This window comes from Ruditapes philippinarum, unplaced genomic scaffold (assembly GCF_026571515.1).
Source record: "Ruditapes philippinarum isolate M1 unplaced genomic scaffold, ASM2657151v2 ctg3553_1_1_1_1, whole genome shotgun sequence".
Lineage (NCBI taxonomy): Eukaryota > Metazoa > Mollusca > Bivalvia > Venerida > Veneridae > Ruditapes > Ruditapes philippinarum.
In genome coordinates, this window is record NW_026852033.1 from 150728 (window position 1) to 174686 (window position 23959).

The 23959-nt window shown below is 31.7% G+C and overlaps 1 protein-coding gene across 1 annotated transcript in view; it reads right to left on the reverse strand.

Moving 5' to 3' along the window:
* Positions 1–22878, reverse strand: part of LOC132747609 (DIS3-like exonuclease 1) — a gene marked incomplete at its 5' end in the record, with an annotated part of 43029 nt that extends 20151 nt beyond the window's left edge. Inside the window, 14 exon segments of the mRNA XM_060737030.1 lie at positions 13273–13425; positions 14732–14888; positions 15701–15795; positions 16858–16894; positions 17164–17272; positions 17275–17314; positions 17317–17359; positions 17946–18094; positions 18646–18799; positions 19397–19509; positions 20179–20306; positions 21685–21836; positions 21984–22113; positions 22731–22878. Coding sequence (XP_060593013.1) covers positions 13273–13425; positions 14732–14888; positions 15701–15795; positions 16858–16894; positions 17164–17272; positions 17275–17314; positions 17317–17359; positions 17946–18094; positions 18646–18799; positions 19397–19509; positions 20179–20306; positions 21685–21836; positions 21984–22113; positions 22731–22878 — 1608 coding nt within the window.
* Positions 22879–23959: the final 1081 nt, after the last annotated feature.

The window sequence follows — 23959 nt, forward strand, 5'->3', positions numbered from 1 at the left end:
CCTCAGTTTCATAAGTTTATGAATTGAATAAGACATAACACCTTAAAATTATTGTATTTTAACACACATTCAAATCTTTGTTAAACGAGAAAAGATGATTTCTTTCTTGAACAAAATTTATTGTATATATGCAGTTACTTATAATTATTGATATTGTTTTTAAAAATTTGAGGCAAATGAAACAAATTAAATTATAAATTCACAGAATATAAATCTATATTTATATGACTAGTTTAAATGTCCTATTTTTAGAATACTGATAACCGAGTGATAGTGGGTACATTTTTGATAAAGATATTAGACAATAATTTTCAACTGTGAAAACATTCAAGATCACATTTATAACACCCTTATCTTATTTTGAAACAGTGAGACTTGTTAGCAATATTGGGGATTTTATGATGAAAATTTATGTTAAATGCTAAAAGTCTGTTTATTTTTCTGGTTTTTATGCTGATTTTCACAATTTCTTTTTTTGGTCATTATATCGGTGGTCAATCTACCTAGCTGGATAACTAACCAAAGGTATGAGGGGGATGACCCCAACCCTCTCATACCTATTATGGGGTGAATAAACGAGGTTACCATGTCTGGGCCTCAAAAAAAAATAATTGTTTTTTATCGTCGTAAAAATTCCATTGCACCTCGCCGTTACTCGGGTTAAACACCGCCATCGAAGTGCATTGTATATTATCAATTAGGGAAGATCGCACGTGTTTAGATAATCGAAAAAAACTTTTTTGGATAATCAAGAGGGAGATTTTTCTTCAAAAAGAGGTTTTAGAATTTGCAATAAACATAGAAGGAAATTCTGACACCAAAAAGAGGGAGATCTCTTTAATTTGTGAAAATACCCCTTATTTTAAGAAAATTCTTTGAAAATATGACTGCAGAAAGTGGGAATCTCCCGCTAAAATGTATGCATTCTTGTATTAAACTTGTAAAACTGTCACACCTGTCTCGGGCCGATGCATTTAGAGAAGGCGGTCTATCGCTTCGCAAACAGGTATAAGCGTTGTATAAAGCGATGCTCTGATTGGATAATGATAATTAGCAGTAGGCATATGGGCGGATACAATCCCTGCACTTTACATCGCCGTGTAATTACTCTTTGGGAATTAAGATTTTTCGGCGAAGTTGACTTCTCTTTGATCTATCAGAAGGGCGAAATGGGAATAAATGTATACATGGCAAAGTTTTCACCTGAATCGCCCTTTTGAATGAGCCCTGCTGGGAGCATAAAAAAACCCCAAAAAGTTAGTGGGCTAATGGTGGAAGCTGGGAAGTGTAGGCAATTCATAGATAACCAACTGCCTCTGGACCACATACTTAACTCAGGTTAATACTTCCCTATATACTGTATTCTAATTTATATGTTACTTGGTTTAGTAAACAAATTGAATATGATAGTAATGGACAAGAAAGGTGTCTTAAACACACATTTACACCAGTATCTTTCATAAAAATAAAAATTGTTAAAACATATCTTTAAAAGGTGATGTTCTTACTTTATTCTTTCACTTAAAATGAGTCCAGATAATTAAACTAAATGAAAAGAAATCTAACTTTTACAGCATTTATTATGTGAATGTACATGAATGAAGATTTATTTATATATCTATAGCAAGGCCCATTTATAGATTTCAGAACTATGAGTGTTATAATTATATTATTATATACAAAAAAAAAGAAGTTATTCAGTTGTATCAAAAAACTATAAACACAATATTCTTCTAAAAATAACATTATGGTTGTCAAAGATTTTATATCATTTTATAGCTATCTACTTTTGCTCTTCATTTCTGCAGTCATGTAATATTAACATATTGGGTTTCCCATTTGATTTTTTAAATATTTATAGATTTAAATAATCAGTTGACACTATAACAATAAATAATGTTGCTTGATCAACTAGAACTGCCACTTTCATGGCCTGGACACCCCTGCATACCACTTTGTCAGAATCAAAAGTGGCCATTTAGAGCTCAAGGACAACCTCCCTGCCAAATCTGAGTGACTAAGCCAGTGCATTGCTAAGTTATGTATTCTACATGCTTCAAATGTGAAAATGTCGAAATCAATACAATGCGGACAGGCATTCTTAAGCATTTGAGTAGATAAGCTTATTATAGAAAAACATTCCTGTGACTTAACCTTTATCACAGTCACCTAAAATCAATAGGGGTCATCTTCTAGTCATAAACAACCTCAATACCAAATATGAAGACTGATGACCAAAGCATTATGGAAAAGCTTTTTTAGTCATGGCCCCTGTGAACTTCACCTTTGACCAAGTGACCTCAAAATCAATAGGGTCACCTAATGGTCAAGATCAACCTCCATGCCAAAAATGGAGACTGTGGGTCAAAGGAATCTTAAGTAATTGGGCAAACAAGCTTTTTGAGTCAATGCCCCTGTGACCTTGATCTTTGACCCAGTGACCTCAAAATCAATAGGGATCATCCACTAATAATGACTAACCTCCATGCAAAATATGAAGACTTTGGGTCAAAGGAATCTTAAGTTATTGGGCGGACAAGCTTTTTTAGTCAAGGTCCCTACTGTGGGTCAAAGGAATGTTAAGTTATTGGGCGGACAAGCTTTTTTAGTCAAGGCCCCTGTGACCTTGACATTTGACCCAGTGACCTTTAAATTGATAGGGGTCATCTACTAATCATGACTAACCTCCATGCCAAATATGAAGACTGTGAGTCATAGGAATCTTAAGTTATTGGGCTAACAAGGTTAATTTTTAGTCATTAGGCCATGTAGCCTTGACCTTTGACCAGGTGACCTCAAAATCAATATGGATCATCTACTAATCATACCTAACATTCATGCCAAATATGAAGATTGTGGATCAAAGGAATCTTAAGTTATTGGGCAGACAAGGAAAAACCGACGGACGGGGGACGAATGGACAGCCGGTCGGACGGACGAGCTGATTAGAGTATACCTCCCTCTACAACTGTGCCGGGGTATAATGAAAGACCAGCCTAGGATAAATTTTGAAAGAATTTCAATTTATGTTAATGCAAATCAGAACTATGAGCTGTTTCATCAAAATCTGTACAGTGATTACGATGTAATGTAAGGTTTTCATATCTAAAGCTATGGTTTGTGGTGGGGACCTTAATCTCTGACCCTGTGACCTATAAGTAGGACAGGCGAGTAGAGCTCATCATGGTCCATGTACTTGTGACCTTTGGAGGCTGCAGATGGAAGGACTTCTACTATACTGTCTTAAAAGTTAAAGTTTTGTAACACACAACCAGACCTAAAACAATATGCCCTCCTGATCAATCAATCTGGGTGCATAAAAACAAAAAGTTAGTGGGCTAATGGTGGAAGCTGGGAAGTGTAGGCAATTCATAGATAACCAACTGCCTCCGGTCCACATACTTAGTTCTGGCAAATACACCCTTATATACTATATTCTGATTAATATGCTAGTTAGTTTAGTTATCCAATTGAATATGATAGTAATGGACAAGAAAGGTGTCTTAAACACACATTTACACCAGTATTTTTTCATAAAAATAAAAATTCTTAAAACATATATTTAAGTAGTGATATTCTAACTTCACTCATTCACTTAAAATAACTTCAAATAATTAAAATAAATGAATAGAAAATCATTTTTTTAGAGCATTTATTATGTAAATGTACATAAATGAAGATTTATTTTTAGTTCTATAGCAAGGCCCATTTAAAAATACAATAATTATATCATAATTTACAAAAAATGTGGTTTATTCAGCTGTATCAAAAACTAAAAACAACAAATTTTTTCATAAAGTAACATTATGTTGGACAAAGATTTTATAAAAAATTATGTTTTAACCATTTAATATGTACTTTTGCTCTTCATTTCTGCTTGTCTTGTAATATATACATTCTGGGTTTCCCATTTGATTTCTAAATATAGATCTTCCACAACTATTTTTAGATTTTGTCACATATTGACACCTGCACAAAAAATTTAAATAAAATACATTACAATCTAATTTTCTCTAATTTAAATTGACAACAATGAAAGACTAGGCTAGAGTAAATTTTGAAAGTAATTTAAATTTATGTTTACGTAAAATTGGCCTAATTTTTACCTACATATAACTCATAATAAAATATATGTTTAGCAAGAATAAACTTGTTGGATAGGCAAAGTATGAGGCCATATTATTAGATGTAAAAAGTATGTATGAACTTTGAAGGATTTGGTTTTGTTTAATACTTGACATAATTGTCAAAATTGTGCTCAAACAACACTGCTATTTTTTTTGTCTGTTGTAAGAATATATTTAAAATACATTCAATGTCAATTTATTAAATAAAAAAAACTATATATAGACCAGAAAACTATTTATATATAAACTTCTAAACTGAACAAATTTTATTTCTTTCATTTAATTTAATTGTCTGAAAGCATATTTATAAAATATGAAATATTACAAATTTTCCTCTCAGTAAATTCTGCCAGGATTTCCCCACATTTTGCTCAACGAGAAATGAAATATAACATATCTAGCAATTTTCTAATATTCAATTCCAAAACCAGTCTGATTAGTGTATTACCAGGAATATGGTATATATAGTAGTTAATATAAAACAATTATATGTGGACCGGAGGTAGCTGGTTATCTATGAATGTGTACACTTCACAGCTTCCATAATTAGTCCACTGCAAATTTTTCAATTATTTATTTACTGGTAAAAAATAACATAACAACTAGATGTGTCCATGCGGACACTCACCAGGCATGCCATTACTCCATTTGCCTATCCAAGTGGCATATTAACATACATATGCATGTTTTATAAGTGGTCAAAGGATATATTGGTGAGAAATAATCATACAATGTATTGTTGGGTATGGTCCCAAAATTATGTTGCATACAATCAAAAAATATGACATAACAACATATAATTGTTGGTACTGGTTGGGGACCACCAAAACCGGACAACCACCAAACCCGGACGGCCCCAGAAATGCTTAATTTAGTATTTTCTTTGTTCAGTGGTTGTCAGTCACTTTTTTATCAACAATAAATGCATCTTTCTTCTTAAATTAAGAAAATAAATTTATTTCAACCTCCGTAAATGGTAATATTTTAATGTCTATTTCAAGAATGTTGACATTGAAATTTGGGGTCAAGAAAGCAATGCCTGACCTCATATACCAGCTATAATCATTTGCAGAGTAAACAATAGAATATCCAAAACTTCAGCATTTAATGCTGAAATATTGTATAACATGTTAAAAATCAAAAATTAAAACACCCAAGCTTTTATCTGAATTAAATCACATCATGTACATCTCTCCGGACTCATGGTACTGTAGTGTAGACAATTTAGGTAATTTTATAACCTCCTTGTGGAGCCTCAGATATAAGTGTTAATACAATCAGAAATAACACAACATGACATTAACTGTTAATAATAACAGCTCCTTCCATAGGCCAAAATAAAAAGCATTCCATAAGAGACGACGCCGCTCACCGGCGTCGCCAATAAACTAGTTTGTTAGTTGCTGAACTGTGTCAAATTTTTAGGTCTCAAGGTTAAAAATTATGAAATCTGTAGGAAAAAATGTTAAAAAAATGTCCGGTTGATGGTCCCCAACCAGTAAATGATTTTGAATTGAAGAATTAGTGTTGTAATGTGTTTTTTCCTGGTCTTTTGGAATATTTTTAGTGTCAAGAATTGAATATTGCTAAAGCCAGTGCCAGTAGATGTGAGAGATATTGCACTTTCTATTACCTATAATAAACTGACAAAATAAAGAGGAATATTCAATTTTCATATTTTATCTTTTTGAGTAGGGCTTAAAAAGTATTTCAGTATTAAAACATTGTGTACCAATAAAACACAGAGTAAAATTAAACTATTTGCTATTTAAGACAATATTCTGACTATCCTCAGCAATTATAAGAAGGGGCATAAAAATACTTATAAAATATTTTCTGATAACAAACCAAGTATAAAATACAGGACAAATCAAAAAAAAATTTGGTGGGCTAATGGTGGAAGCTGGGAAATCTCCGTTTTTATTTTACATAATTATTAATAACCCTATCTTGTTCCATCAAAGAATCTTTCACATTCTGCTGAGAAGCTGAAGATATATCCTTTAAGGATAACTTCTAACATAGGTAGTGGCAGCTTCTTTGTTAAATGGACTGAAAATTTTATTTGTTCAGAACTATGAGCTGATCACATCATTTAAAATTCATCAAAATCTTACAGTGATTGTAATATGATATAAGGTTTTTATATACATGTATAGAGCTCTGGTTTGGACCTTAATTGCTGACCCTGTGACCTGTAAGACTGGCGAGTATTATATAAGCTCATCATGGTCCATGTACCTGTGACATTTGGAGGCTGCAGGTGGAAGGACTTCTACTATACTGTCTTAAAAGTTAAAGTTTTGTGACCAAAACAATATGCCCTCCAGAGCAACCAATCTGGGGGCGTAAAAACAAAAAGTTAGTGGGCTAATGGTGGAAGCTGGGAAGTGTAGGCAATTCATAGATAACCAACTGCCTCCGGTCCACATACTTAGTTCAGGCAAATACTTCCCTATATACTATATTCCGATTAATATGCTAGTTAGTTTAGTTATCCAATTGAATATGATAGTAATGGACAAGAAAGGTGTCTTAAACACACATTTACAACAGTATTTTTCATAAAAATAAAAATTCTTTAAACATATGATTAAGTAGTGATGTTCTTACTCTATTCTTTCACTTAAAATGAGTCCAGATAATTAAACTAAATGAAAAGAAATCTTAACTTTTAGAACATTTATTATGTGGATGTACATAACTGAAGATTTATTTATAGTTCTATAGCAAGGCTCATTTATAAATATAATGATTGTTATAATTATATTATTATATATAAAAAACAGAAGTAATTCAGCTATATCAAAAACTATAAACACAACACAATATTTTTTCTAAAAATAACATTATGGTTGTCAAAGATTTTATATCATTTTATTATATTTTCAACCATTTATCTACTTTTGCTCTTCTTTTCATTTCTACTTGTGCTGTTATATCATATTAACATTCTGGGTTTCCCATTTGATTTCTAAATATAGCTCTTCCACAACTATTTTTAGATTTAGTCACATACTGACAATTGCGCATAAAATTTAGATCAAATACTTAACAATCATAAATTTTCTCTGATTTAAATTGACAACAATGTAAGGCTAGGTTTGAGTAAATTTTAAAGTAATTTTAATTTATTAATAATTTTTGGCACATATAACTCATAATAAAATATATGTTTGGTTGGATAGGCAAGTACATGTACGTCATTTTAGAAGTAAAATGTCTGAGTCTCTGAGTGAAGTTTGAAAGGACTTGGTTTTGTTTAATACTTGACTAAATGTCAATACTGTATTCAAAGAACCTGGCTTTGAGTTGTTGTTTTTTTTATCTATTGTAAGAATATATTTAAAATACATTCACTGTCAATTTATAGAATAAAATTAAACTTAATATAGAACATGAAACTATTTATATACCAAAGTTCTAACCTGAACAAATTTTACTTTATTCATTTAATTCAATTATTTCACACCATACTTATAAAACATAGAATATTACAAATTTTCCTGTTAGTAAATTCTGCCAGAATTTTCCCACACTTTGCTCAACTGAGCTTTTAGTGAGAAATTAAATATAACATAACCTCATTATTTTCTAATATTCAATTCCAAAACCAATCTGATTAGTGTATAAGCAGGAATATGGTATATATAGAAGTAATTAATATGAAACCCCATTATTATTTTGTGGGACGGAGGTAGCTGGTTTAAATTCTATGGAATGTTGGTTACACTTTCACAGCTTCCATAATTAGTCCACTGCAAATTTTTCAATTATTTATTTACTGGTAAAAAATAACATATCAACTTGATGTGTCCGTGTGGCATGCAACCACTCCATTTGCCTATCAAAGTGGCATATTTACATACATATGCACGTTTTGGCTATATTGGTGAGAAATGATGCCGAATATGGTCTAAAAATTATACATTGTGACATAACAACGTATAATTTTATTAGTTGAAGAACTAGTGTTGCAATGTGTTTTTTTCTGGTCCTTTGAAATATTTTTTGTGTTAAAAATTGAATGCTAAAGCTTGTGCAAATAGGTTTTGAGAGATATTGAACTTTTCATATTAAAACAGACTCAATAAACTGAAATCTTCAATTTTCATCATTTATTTTTTCAAGTAGGGTTTAAAGAGTATCAGTATCAAAAAATTGTGCTCCTATAAAAACAGTAAATATAAACTACATTTTGTATTTTGCTATTCAGGTGTCCTCAACAAATATAAGTTTATTTTCTTAAAACAAACCAAGTATAAAAATATGGTAGGAAAAATCTAAACAAAAAGTTAGTGGACTAATAGTGGAAGCTGGGGAAAGTTTGTACGCAATTCCCAAGTAAACCAACTGCCTCGGTCCCACATACTTAACTTTGCCAAAAACATTCCCTATATACTTAGATTTCTGATTGATATTGTTACAGTTTGGTTATCAAATTTGGAATTTATGGACAGGCATTTAAAAACTTGGAAAATAGCATTGTAACACATGGCTTTAAAAGATATTGAAGGTTTCAGCTTAGAGTAAAAAAATGTTCGAAAGAGGGAAAACATATACCTGGAATATTCTTTACCTTAATTATTACCTCTCATTACAAATGTAAGAATTTAGAAATGTGAAATGAAAAAACAAATAACTTGGTTATCAATCTTTCAGAGGTTTGGTTTATGTTATATTATATTCACCCCCGTAATATGAATTGAAATTTTCTTGTTCCCATATTTCATCCACTTACAATTGAATATAATTTTGGCAGTTTCATTTTATAAACTTTATGTTATCAAATGATGGACAGGTTTCTTCATCACTATTGTTTATTTTAATTTTATAATAAGAATATGAAGCCATTTAACTTTTCCTCTATTGTTTTTAAAAATTAAAAACCAGGTTTAGATATTTTAATTTTTTCCTTTCCCTTTACTTTTTTACAATTATTTTAATTTTTAACTTTACTCGGGGTTTCCACTTTTTTTCCCAAAATTTATCCCTTTTTAAATTTACAAGTTTTCTATTTTTTAGTTTGTTTTAAAATTCACAAGTACTGCATTAATAAAAAAAATGAAATTTTTCCAAACTTTTAAAAATTTTACAAAAAAATCCCAAAAAGGGGTACAAAGGGTTCCAAAATTTTCAGCCGGGCCCACATTTTTAAAAAACAAAAAAGTTTTTTTTAAAATCTCATATTTTAACTATTTTTTTCCCCATTTTTTTTCTTTTTTTTTCCCTTTTTTCATTTTAAACCGAAAGTATAATTGAAAATTTTTTATTTTTTAAAATGTGGGGGGGAATGGGTTTATTTTTTTTAAGTTTCAGGGCAAAACAGTTAAACTTTTAAAAAGTTTAAAGGGGGCATTTCGGGTTTGTTTGTTTGAAAAAAACCCAAACCCCTTTCCTTTTGGGAAAGGGTTTGGGCTTCTTTTTTAAACCTTTTAAATTTAAATTTTAAAAAACACAAATTTATTTTTTTCCAATTTTTTTAAAAAGCTGACTTTACCCAAAATTGGGGGGGGATCAAGATGAAAATTTTGATTTTGGTTTACCCAAACCCCATTGCGCTTGACCCTTTTCCCGGGGCTGGCCTGGCTTCTAAATTTTGGTTAAAAAGGGGGGTTTAATTTTCAGTTCCAGCAAGATGAAACCCATTTTAAAAATTGGGAAAAAGTTTTTTTGATTGTTACAAAAAAACCGGTAAAAATTTAAAACGGGGTTTTGGCCCTTTTTTGTTTAATTATTTTTTCATTGTTTGAAAAACATTTCTTGCAGAATTTTTTTCATTTGGGGTTTAAAAAAAAAAGGTAAGTGTAAGGGCATTTGAGGAATTTTTTGTTTTTTTTTTAAATTTGGGGTTTTACCCCCACCCCCGGGCCCCGTAAAAGGTTTTCTTTATGTGACTTTCCCGGGCTTTATTGGTGGGGGAAAAACCTCTTTGGCAGTTTCCCCCTTCCCTTTGGGCCATTTTTTTCAGGGGTTTAAAACCACTCCCTTTGAGGGGAACCCCCGACTTTCCCGAAAAGAAAAGCTGGATTAAGTTTCCCTTTTACATGAAAAAACCCAAAAATTTCTTTCAGGTTTGGGGAACCCCCACATTTGGTGGGGGGCAATTTGTTTTAAAAGTCAATGACCAAAAAAACCTTTTGGGCCCACGGCCCCCCCGCATTTGCTGGAAAAAAAATTCGGTGTTTTCCTGTTCATTTTTTCAAAATTTGGAAAAATGGTTTTGGAACCCAAATTTTTCCCATACGATAACTGGCGGTTTCCCTAACTTTAAAATCACTGTAAACCCCTTTTCGAATTGTCCCAAAACCCCTTCTATGAAAAAAACATTTGGGCAAAAATTTTTCCCTTTTTTTGATTTTTACATATGAACTGACTTCTAAACAGATTTTGGGTTTCTTCTATGTTTTATTTCTCCGATTTTAACTTTACCAGAATTTTAGGATTTAAAAACAGACAATTTACACTTTTTTCTAACAAAAAAAATTATAAAAAAATTTTGTTTCCAGTCTGGGACGTATGTTCCAGTTTCCAGTAGGGAAAAGATACAAAGAAAAATGCTTTTTTAAAAATACCCAAAAGGGGAAAGGGGGTTTTTTTTATTTACCAAAAAAAAGGGTTTAGTTTCACTGATTCCCAGGGTTCCCAAAAGGAAAAAAAAATTTTCCAATTTTTTTAAATATCTGTTTATGTTACTATCTGCTACTAAAAACCTAGGGCGGGAATTTCCAAAAAAAAATTTTAGTGGGCTAATTTTTGGGGAAGCGGGGAAGTGAGAAAATTCATAGAAAACCCAAAAACCCCTCCGGTCCACATACAAAGGACTGACGGAATTTTATTTTATCCCAAATTATTTTTTACATATATTTCAAGTTGACAAGGTTTAAAGAATTGAAATTTTTCAGAAAAACAAAAACTTGTCTTTAAAACCCAAACTTTTTTTAAAATCTAAATTTCGCAAGGAAAAAAAGCTCTTTTTTTAAAAAATTTTAAAAAAGAATTTTTTTCCTTATTTTTACAAAATTCTCAATACTTTTTAGAAATAATTTTTTGGAGTGAAAAAAAACCGAAAATTCAGAAAATTAAATTGAGTTTTAAAATTTTTTAAAATTTCTATGTAAAAAACATGTTCAAAAATGTTCTAAATTAAGGGATCCATTTGATAAAATTTTCTATTTATATATATAGTTATACAACCAAGATAAAAACCCCTTAGTAAAGCTTTTCGGTTATTAAGATAATTGTGAACAAGGCCAAAAAAAAAACAATTATTTGGAAGGTTCTGACTTGATTACCAAGAGATAATCCCCAGTTGTATCCCCAGTCTGCATTGTTAAATGATAAAATTCCTATAAAAATATAAACAATTGCTTTGAGCAGGAAGGTAAAAAAAGGCGCCAGCACAATTTCCCCAATTATCCTCAGCATTGTTCATAATGATAGGGAGACGAGGTTAAAATAATGACCACAGTATAAAATGTTTAAAAATATGGTACTAAAGTTGAACAAACATTTTATTTTAAATGTTTATCAGATTACAAACTATTCATTTTCTGACCTGCAAAATTAAAAACAAATATCTATTAAATTTTATATACATAATACATCCAAGTTATCAGGGAAAAATTGAGAAGTCTATTTGACAAATCAGTTCAGAGGCATCAGAGGAAATAAAAACATTAAAGGATTTTAAAACAATATAGAAGTTTTGAAACACACAGGTTTAAATAAATAACCAGGAATCTATAAACAAAATGCACCCGGAGTTTATAAAAAATTTAGGAGTTTTAAAATATTCAGGAAGTGAGAAAGAAGACAAGTTTGGAAGAAAAACCTGAAAGTTAAGAAATGTTAATGGTGTTTAGAATCAACATAAGAACAGAACATTTACAAATGAGTTTAGAAACACCATATAGGAATTGTACATTTACAAAGTTGTTAGAATCAAAACAACATGAAACGAAACATTAAGGATGTTTAGGGAAACAAACATGGGAATAGAAACATTTACAAAGGTGCTTTAGAAAAAAACAGGGAATAGAACATTTACAAAAAGTTGTTTAGAAAAACAATGGGAAATAGAACATTTACAAAAAGGTGTATAGAACAAACACAGAAAATGGACTAAAGTGTATAGAAACAATTGGGATATTGAACCATTTAACTGACGAACAAAGCTCTCAGCTTCAAAATTTTTCAAAAAAGTGGAGCTTAAAAAACCACTTTTTCAAGGAGTTTAACGTAAAGTAATATTAAAAACTCTTACCTTAGCTTGGAAACATGTAATGGACTTTTCCACTCTTTAAAAATTTCGGTTACAGCCCATTGTTAGGGCTTAAGGGATTTCAGTGCCATAATAGAATACTAAATTTATGCAACAGTATAAACTGCACCAAATTTCTTTGTTACCAAACAGATTTAATTGCATAACAGTGGCCACTCACTGTTTACAAATATTGTAAGGCTACAATAGCAAACTTTCAAAACCTTTTGCCGATTATCAAATATTTTTAACAAGTTCAGTTTTAAAAGGACAAGCTGGCATAAATCATACTGATTATCATGATAAAAGCATCAAATATAAACAGACATATGTAAGAATATAGAACTGCAAATAAATGCCCAGAATTATGTTGCACTGACCATCAATATGGCTTTTGATATTCATGTATTACAGTGAGTGTTCCTACTGAAGGCTTGTCATATGATCATGATACTTGTATGGTTCTATTGTTTGTATGGCTATACAAATACTGTTTGTATGACTATACAAACAACAGATCCCAACCAAATAATTTCAGAAAACGAAATAGGTGAATTTTTTCAAGTGAGTAATTCAATGTAAGGACAAAGCTGTAACAATCAGCAAATTTAACAGTATGACACCAAATTTTTTTAAATTTACAAAATGGTAGGGAATCTTACATTCACTTTTTCGTTTATGGGATGTAAAAAAATAAAAAATTTTAAAGACCATCCTATGTTATGTGACAACAGTTGTCCTTGATAAAAAGCAAAGTATCACAAAACTGTTTCCATAAGTCAATGATCACCATCAATTGAAGACTAAATGATATTGGTTCATCTATACACAACATTTGAAATTTGCAAGCACAATAAATCTTTATAAAATGATGTAATTTACCTTGTTAACCACTGGATCATTTTTATCCACACATCTATCCAGAGATTCTGCCAGCTGTTTATTGGACGATGTTTCTATATTGAAGTTCCGAGACGATGCACAATTCCTTAAATTACTAAACTGCTCTTCTTTTGGTAATGGATGATGCCTCAACTAAAATATATATACATATATGATGAATTATCGTAACAATGAGCCCTACTCACAGCTAATAGTGTCATTTTATATTATATTGATAATAATCACAGAATATCTTCAATAGATTGGTAAAATAAGCAAACAACTTGAAAATAGGAATAAATAAATTGATATTGATATTTTTGAACATCCTTTTCTCCCTCATTTCCATTTTTTTTCTTTTCTTAGGAGCAAACTTGTTCCACCCTTGTGTCTTGATAATTTCCCATAATTCTTTGAAAAAAAAAAAATAAACAGATTCTATAAAATATGTTCATTTTTTTTTAAACCAACCAACCAAGAATTGTTGTTTTTTTTTAAAAAGCATTTTGTTTTCAGATTCATGAAAATTAAGATTTTTTTCTTATTTGTAAACATGTTGTCAAGTGATTTAACCAAGCCTAATTAAGGCACTTCCTATCCATCTACAGAAATTGCCTAAATCTTGACAAAATATGCATAAATTTCTCAAACTCAATTAGGTTAAATGGGTACAATTGGTCATAAAAATAGAAAATTTGATTGTATTTCATTTAAAGGTTACCTGGATTATTATAATTTTTAAATATAAAAAATATTTTTAGGTTTTATATTTTTTTGGAAACTTATTCCCCCTCTTGGGGCTCCCCTTTAAAACAAAAAAATTTTAAAGGGAAAATTACCAGGCTTTATAGGAAAAGGCTTTTATTTTCTTCTACCGTGGGTTGAAATATCTGCATTCTGCTATATATCGGGTACTCCCAAAAGCTGAAAAAAAAAACAACATAAAATAAAAAACCCTTTAGACCAAAGCAGGGTTTTACCTTTTCGTTTACATAAAAAAAATGAACCATAAGAAAAAATTTAAAAAGACAAATTATTGGGTCAAGGAAACATTAAAAAAACCCTCTGGCCAAATTTTTTAGTTTTTTTCAGACCCGTTAAATTTAGTTTATAAAAAATGAATGAATGTAAAAAATGTTTTTGTTTTTTATATTGGATGCCCCAGGTAAAGAATATAAGTTTCTTTTTACATCACAACATTAAAGCAACGCATCCTTACACCCCAACAAATATATCAAAGGATATTTTTAAAATAATACCATCCATTGATTCTTAACATAAGGCCAATATGTGTATTCATATGTGAAAACCTACGGGTTATCTTGTAATAAAAAATAGAGGTATCTGGTTATTAAATGATATTTTTTACAATATATATACATGCAGTTTTAAATCTGATGTCAGAAGATTCAGTCGACACTTTCTACCAACAATAAAACATTTACTTCTCAATAATTACCTCTTTAGGGTTCAAGTTTTCAATGCTCTTTGTTTCACTGAGTTGCACCTGAACCTCAACACTTTCTAGTTCAAGTGCACCGCTTTTTACCCGCCTTGCCTTCAGACCACGAGCTACTGCCATCAACATATCAATAGACTCACGAAGTTCTTGCAACCTTTAAAATAATGAGTGATATAAATAAATAATTCTCAAAAAAATGCAATAGTTTGTTTTGGAATCATTTAGTCTGATTACTTATAAAATTCATATGCATGAAACAACCTAGACTCTCTTTGTTACAAACTTGAGAAAGAACCAAAGTCTATGGCTGTATTATAAATTGTTTAAACTATGAAGTTAACTCCCTCCAGTGTTGGAGCAGTAATTCTAGACTTGCAGAAATCAAGATCACAAAGTAGAAAAATATCGCTTTTTTTGCCAATTCTTACATAATTTTATTTCATTTTTGTGCATTAAACGTGTGAGAGATAACTAAGACGTCTTAAAGTTACATTTTTGGTGTGATTTCAGCATTTTAATAATTCAAGGGTTTTGTTCTGATACTACTGGAATCTAGTATTTAGTGTGGTGCTCAGAAGCTTTTTCAGTCTCACTCTTAAACTATACCTCCTAAGTTACACATCAGTCAGATGTAACCCTTGTCCTTCGACCAACCTTTATCAAGTGCATGGGAAAGCTTAATAAATGAGTTCAGTTTTTATCTTCCATCTATCCCTTACATCCAGGTCAATGCTATTGTTTAATTTAGGCATCAATTTTTAAAGTGGGGGATATGCCTAACTGACTGTGTCAGGTTATTTCTTTACAATTTTTCATCTGGCAGTCTCGCCAAGTTGGAGCCTTTACATGTTCTTCGAAAAATCAACAGACAAAGTCCCACTTCTCTCCTAAGGATGGTGGGAGTGGCAGTTCTAGTAAACATCTGAGTTATGCATCATAGCCATAAGCCCATTCAAAGATGATTACCTGACTTCAAGCTCCTCTCCCCATAGATCATGTAACTCTGGGATATTTCTAACAACCTCAGCATCTATAATCCCATCATGCATTGCCTGAGCCAGCTGTAATTATTACAGGAAAGCGTTTATTTTGAGAAGCAACTTGGATTTGGTTAAAGTTGTACATCAGTAGACATTTTTGAATGAATTATGATTGTTAGACATATTTGCAATTATAATTTTAAGTTTTAATTTTCCTTTGGATGTAAAATTTAAATATTCATTATACCTTAAACAAAGATTAAACTCTCTGTTTTTTATTTACACCTAAACCACATAGTAGAACTTCTTTCATTCTGTATTAAGTCTGAGATTATTATGAATAATAGTCAATAGTGTTCCAACTGCAGTGTTTACAATCATGTTCTGTAAATTTTAAAATTTTTGTCCCAGAAGAAACTTTTGAAATTTAAAAAGGTTTAAAAGGCATACCCTTTTGGTGACCTTTTAAATTCCCAACGTCAATTATTGATTTTTAAGGGGTTTCAGCGTTTCTGGGTGGGGAGGAAAAACCCTTTTCATTAAAAACGGTAAGCAATCTGACGTCCCATTCAAAAATTTGGAAAAACCCTTTAAATACTACTTAAAAATGACAAGCCAATTTTTGGGATGAGATGTTAAAAACTTTTTTTTTGATTTTTAAAACCTATAATATGTTTAAAAGATATATTAGAATATTAAACCCGTTCCAAAAGCAAAACAAAAACGAGTTTCTGGTTTTAAAACAAAAAAAAGCGCATTAAAAATTTTAAAATAAAAGTTACCTATGAATAAATTTATTTGGGGATGTAAAATTTGTTTCCATACCGAACACCCCTCATAAAATGGATTTTAAAATCCCAATCACACTGATGCATAAATTTAAAAAAACCCAAATCAAAGGGGGCAAATTTAAAAATTGACAATCTATTTGACAAAAAATTCAATTTCCAAGGGCTTGATTTTTGTCTTTTTTGTTTCCAAATTTCCTAATTTTCTAAATTTTCAAAGCATGACTGTTAAATTTCATTGTGGAAATTTTCTGCATTTTCCCGAAACTAAAAAATTTAAACCTTTCTAAAAAATTTAAATTTTTTAAAAAGGGCGTTTTTGTTGTTCTTATTTTTCACCTCTTTCTGCACTTACCATACACATGCCTTTTTTTGTATCTAAAAAAAAATGTCTGTAAACATTTTTTATAGGGGATTATAATTTAAAAATTTCAAAGCTGTAAGATAGGCCATATCAAGAATATCTGGTTTCTAGTAACAATCCTACAGAATTGAACCATCACACCAGCATAACATGATCCTTTTGAACTATAACTTCTTTTACAAGTTATCAAAATTATGTAAACTATTTCATGGCAGAATACACACTACAAGTGCTTTAATGTATAATATTTTTTCATAATATGTTAAATGAAAGTAACTAATCTCTTGTATAATTTACCTATCAACTCCGCTGACCAGTGAACACAAATTAGCACTCAACACCCCAGGTAACATGTCATAACGTCTATCAGCAAGGTATACCGTAGTTGAACGACTTGAGCCTCGATATCAGTCAGAAAATTCGGAGGTACAAAATACGTCACATCAGCAAAATATGTACACCTAGCTCTAAAATTAAACCATTCTCCAGTCTCCTGAGAGAAATAGAAAATAAAACTTTACTTTTGGAATAAAATCCCATTATTATTTCAGTATTTTTTCAAAATTTTATTGCCTGAATGCATTTCTTTCTTTCATTTTTTCATCCAGTAAAATACTGTGCCGCAATTTTACTTCCCTATAAAAAGTAAAGTTTTTACAGTATGGGTTTCAAGCTCAAAGTGTGCTCACAGACTTTACAGCATTTCTCTTGCTCACTTGGCGCTAGAATCCATCTATGAATCTTTATTGGGTCCTGCACTATATTGATGGAGCCTGCTATGGCACCATGGAACAATACTGCATATATATTTACAACTGGGTAAAGTAAAGCAGTGTACAGTAAATTTCTTGCTCAAGGATATAAACAGAGTTCCTGCTCAGACTCAAAGGTAACTACCAACTTCAAACATTATCATTTGTTACATTTAGTAAGTGAGATATTGGATTAGTCCCCAGTTACCTTAGTCCAAAGACATAAACTTGTGAAAACCAAATAGACGTGACTTTCGGCATGCTAAGCAAATATAGGTGGACATTAATTGATCGCAACAGTGTCAAATAAGTCAAACATTGACCTACTTAACAGACAGTGTGTCATCAACATCCTCGCAACCTTTGGGGTCAATACTAAAGATGAGATGAGATTTGCGTAGATCTCGACGATCGTTTACCTCCGCCTCCAACATCTTCCACGGGTTCTGTGTAGTGTCTTTTGGTAACTCGTTCAACTGTGAATGAAAATAAAAATATTTTACACTTACTTTATAACAAAGGCAAACTTAAGATATAGAATATATCTTTATTATCAATTTATAACAAAGGTCTTTTTTAAAAAAGAAAACGAAGAGGCCAAATCATGCATCAATAAAATAATAATTTAAACTAAGGTTATCATCTTAAGTGAAATAACTCTTTATCACTTCCCATAATAATTTAATGAACTCACACACAATATTCTAACAAGGGGAGACCCCTTGAAAGCAATAAAAACAACAAAAAATTGCAGACATGGTTCGATTGAGTCTGTTCATCAGAGATCATAAAAAGTGCAACATCTCTCACCCCTACAAGCCATCAAATGTACTTGACTCAATGCTAAGACACTAAGGACAACTTTTTCAAACCTGCCAGAAAGAACATAATAACTGCTGTTGGTCATATAAAAATATCTGGAAATGGGAAATCCCTAACAAAAATACATGAAAATCGTGGACTTGGTTTGATTCTATTGCAACCATTGTCTACAGATATGACTGTTGTGTCAGAATTTATTACCAACCTGTGCCTCCGAGAATGGTGGAACACGTAAATCATTCTCCACCAGTATAGCGGCGACCTCTGCCTCAAGGTCACCAATCTTGCCCAAACTTCGTACAAAATGACCATTAGGGTACATAGACTCTACTTCCCAGTTGTCGATACGCACAATAATCCTGAAAATATAAATATATTTAATCATTATTCATTCACTTTGTTTCTATGTTCCAAACACATTTACATGAAACAACAAACTTTAATAACATCAATTAGCGGCTAATTAAGTTTAAAGTTGATAGGTCTACAATGGGCACATTTTCCATAACTATTTAAAATATTGACAAAAGAAATAAAATATATATCATTTGGATAATCAACAACATCCATATATTATTATTTTGTGCTTTGTCGCTATGTCCGATGCAAAATACTATCAACGTAACTATCTATTGTATTACAGACCTTTCATTACAGACCAGTTTACTTTAAATTTTCATAGCATTCACATTTGATCATTTAAAAGACCATTACTTAACAACCTTAATAAATCCTTTAATAGTTTAATGTTTCAAATATTAACCTTCAGGGACCAAAAAAAAGATTAGCCTTTGCACTCAAGAAGACCCAGTCCAGTCCAGTCTGACAAGACTTTATACAATCGACTGACTAGCTTTAAACTTTCACCTTAATATCCCCGAAAATTGATAACCATTCAAGAAATAGAAGCCTGACAAGACCATTTAAGAAATTTGGCAGGTTCAGGGTTAACCTACCTGTGATCTCTGAGGGCATCAACTTGTCGAGTGCTAATCCTAATCTTGGGTATTCTATAATCCCATGGTATAACCAAAACTTTCCCAGCTTTTTTATCTCCCCTGCCTGTCTCCTGTTAATTATACAAACACACAGATATCAAATGTAATCCTGTTTTCTACAGTAGACAAGTAGAGATATCTAAAATTCAATGTAATTTGATTTACACTTCATTATTCCAAGAGATCTTATAATCTCATTAAATATCAGTGCAATGTTGTGAGTATGCCCTTTCATGATTCTAATTTTTTATCAGTGCAACCTTAACAGATTCTACATTGTTATTTGCTGAACTTCTGTAATGTTTATACTAAAATCCCTTAAACTAGTAATAGTCAATTCTAAGTTCAAAGTATGAAAAAGTCCATTAAACAAATTGTGTGAGATTAGAGTCAAATGTTATGTTGCACAAACACAGTATAGGTCAAATGGTGACTTTCCAGCTTTACTGTTAGAAAAAGAGTTCTGTGCATTATTTCATGCATCAGGGGTACTGAGTAGAATCAATGTTCTGTAAGCTTTCTGGAAAGCTTTCTCACATGTAAGCATCCAATGTCACTGTTGAGATTCAAACCCACAGCAGTGAGGGGCAAGTCATTTGAAGTCAACCACCTTAACAACTCGGCCACAGACACCCCTGATATTGCCATAAAGTTAAAAAGCCCTGATCCAAATTTAAAGTAGCAGAGCAAATCCATTACTCAATTTAGGTAAGTTAATGGTTAAAGTTACTCTAGTATACCTCATCCTGGGAGAAACAGGCCACATATTCCCTCCAGTTTCTCTGTAGTACACCAACAACTTTCCCTGTTGGCATGGTATCTGATTTGTCTGACACTGGCGTCACTTTATCCCCATCTCCTTTCTCCTCTATACAAATAAGGAAACAGATTGACAGATGTTTAACAAAATGCATCTGCTATATAACTGTACAATTCATATGGGAATCATTTTTAAACTAATACCAGAGAAAACAACAAGACAAAAGTGTATAATTTTAGTTATATGGCATAAGACCCCAACATTTACACATATTTGTTTCAATTTCCATTCATAATCTTAAAAATATTTCTGACTGTTTAAGGACAAAGTTTACTTATCAGAATATCTTACAAATAACATGTACATATAATAATGAATTTAATCAATTCAAAACACTGGGTGACAAAAAAGTTTTCAAGGCTATACAAAATCATAGCTTACAATTTTGTGAATTCCCTTGAAACTCCATGTTAGACAGTTAAACACCAACACACAGTGCAGTGCACAACATGTGTTTATATTTTCTAACACAAACAATGCATAATTTTCTCTTGATCCCTTGTTAAAATCATAAAATTGTCATACAATCAAGCCTGTCTCAGACCAATTAAGAATGTCTGTAAGTGAAGTGAACCCTTAAGTGATATTCAGATTGGGTTATGCAGCCTGCTATACTGTTATTACTTTTTTGTTGAAGTTTACCTGTCTTTGAACTTTCCAAAAAGCAAAACTGGGAAAACAAAGCAGAAAATTTGACTCCCTATAGTGATCTCCATACATGTGCCACCATATTGTTTTGGTTATTAGCAATTATGTAAACGTTTATAAATAATTGTTTATGTGGAAGCCTTTATGACGAGTTTCAGCAGATTATTTGGCGAAGTTAAAAATGACTGCAAGCTTATATAACCAGAGCCTAGTGGCTTGGGTTATGTATAACAAACAGCTATTTATACACAGTTATATTACCTGTAAAAATTCTATTTGATACTGACAGTAGATAATAAATAGAAATTTCTGTTAAAGCAAGTAACAGACAAGTGCTCAAAATCATTGTTAAATCTACTGAAAATAATATTTCACTGATTTATTTTTGTTGGGTTTTAAGTCACACCATTATTGTTAAAGTTATATGGTGACTTTCAAGCTGGTGATCTCCTTTGTCCATTATTTAAGGCATGAGGTGGGCGAGAGGCATAAGAGTAGAACCACAGACTTTTCCTAAGTTAGCTTGAAATTAAGGTCAGTCATATGAAAGCATTCAAATACCCTGACTAGATTTAAACACACAACAATGAGAGACACATGATTTGAAGTCATTGATCTTAACCATTAAACCACGGTCGCCCACTGAAAAAAGGATCTTAATCATTCTTTGGCTGCAGGAACAGAAAAATTCCTTTGCAAAATATCAAATCTGTAATGAACTCAGCCATTTAACTTCGACATAAAACAAACATTATCAACAATTTATTAAAGTCATTACCTTTTGTAGGTTCAGATATGGCATTTGACCGACTCTGCCACTGAGATTTGGGTAAAATTTCCACGACAACAAGATCTCCATGAACTGCTCTGTTTCTAGCTGTCATACCAAAGATGAGAATATCCAAACCACTGTCATCTGTCAAATCTACCCTAGAAATACATATACCTTATATAACATAATTTTTTCTTTTACAGGTGACAGATAAGGCATATAACTGTCCTATGTTGTCAATTTTACAGTTCTTTATAGTGCCCAATAGGGGTGTTCTACCTTAAAAGAGTTTTACGTTGACTTACTTAGTCCTTTTAATGAAGGCCTCCTGTGAAGCGTTACTTTTGTTCACTTGCAAAAATCCTTGCTGATATTTGCCTGACTTGATACCTTTTGTTAGAATCTCCAAAGGCAGATAACCTACAAAATCTGTGTCTGAAACATAAAAATAGAAATATAAATTGCTGGATACATGAGGGATATTTCTTGCTGGGTACAGAAAGGATATTTGTTGCTGGATTCACAAAAGATATTTGTTGCTGGCTTCACAAAAGATATTTGTTGATGGATATACAAGGAATATTGGTTGTTGGAAACACAAATGATACTTATTTGTTTGGTTGTTAGATCAACATATATTCTAAAGCAAGTCTTTTTCCAACATTCTGGTAGTGCCACTGACACCAATGGAATTTGGGGGAGAAAAAAAATCATCCAAAAAAAGATCCACATTTAGAACTTTTAAATAACTAATAGAAACCAATGAACATTTAAAGAACAAAGCAACAGCTTCTAGTGATAACCTTTTTATGCATATTTTCTTGTATAAGTACTTTCAAGGGATTCCATGTTGAACGTAAAATCGCATATCAAAGTTCAACAAATTAGAAGATCTACTTGATTCCCTGTTGACTCACTTAAGTTCAGCACTACTCAAGTCCTACTGTATTTTAAGTTCTACATATACCAAATTTTACATATACATGTATATTAAACTGTTTAAGGTTGATTTTAAACAGAAATCAACCCAGTAAAAAGATTAAGTAGCAAACCTTTGCTTGTTTTGTTGGAGGAAACCTCTTGTAATGATGTGTATAGGGCAGTTATATCAGGGATAACCTCCAACCAAAATCCATCGAGATAATCCTTCAGTTTCACCACAAATAAATTTGGTGTCTTGTGTCCAAAATCATAAACAAACTGAAAACAAGAAAGAGGTTATGTCTACGTCATTTTAGTGGAAATTTATTTTAGAAGAAAATAAACAAGAAGGTTTTTTTTTTACTTTATCCAAGGTTTTATTAAAAAGTTTTCGTATTTTATATCTTACATTTAATGTAAACCATTACAAAGGGCCAGCGGGTCATAGTAGTATCAACTTGAGTGAAACTGACTTCAATGATAATCAAACAAGCAAATTCGTTGAATTTATATCCCCCGCCAAGTACTGGTTATTATTAACACAATAACGGAAGACATAAGGCTTTATTTATATATTAATCATGGCATAAACAGTAATATTCATTGAACTTGATAAATATTCAGGGCAATAACAGAGCCATAACTTCGTGTTAAATAGTAAAATCTGGAAATGCCAATGAGATGTATGCATACTACATAACTAATCAAGGGCCATAAATCTGAGTTATAAGTATCTGACCGGAACAAGGCGACTATATGCACATCTCCTCTTAGTATCCCATAAAGTTTCATTGAATTCCAGCCAGTAGTAGCAGAGAAGTAGCGAGGAAACAAATATTTTTCTATATGGATACTGCATAACTAATCAAGGGCCATAACTCTGAGTTAAAGTGTCTGACCGGAACAAGCCGACGATATGCACATCTCCTCTTGATATTGATGATTCCCATAAAGTTTCGTTGAATTCCAGCCAGTAGTTGCAGAGAACTACTCCGGAAACGATTTTTACTCTATATGCATACTACATAACTAATCAAGGGCCATAACTCTGAGTTAAAGGGTCGGACCGGAACAAGCCGAAGATATGCGCATCTCGTCTTGATATTGATGATTCCCATAAAGTTTCGTTGAATTCCAGCCAGTAGTTGCAGAGAACTACTCCGGAAACGAAATTCAGACGGACGGATGGATGGACGGACGACACCAAAACTATATCCCCCTCCCGATTCCATCGGCGGGGGATAATAAAGAGCTCAGGTCAGAGAAACATATCACCTATCAAATATAAATAATACTTCTAACAAGAAAATACAATCTAGGGGGGAAGGTGGGGAGGAGGAAGGGGGTTTTTTTAACAAAA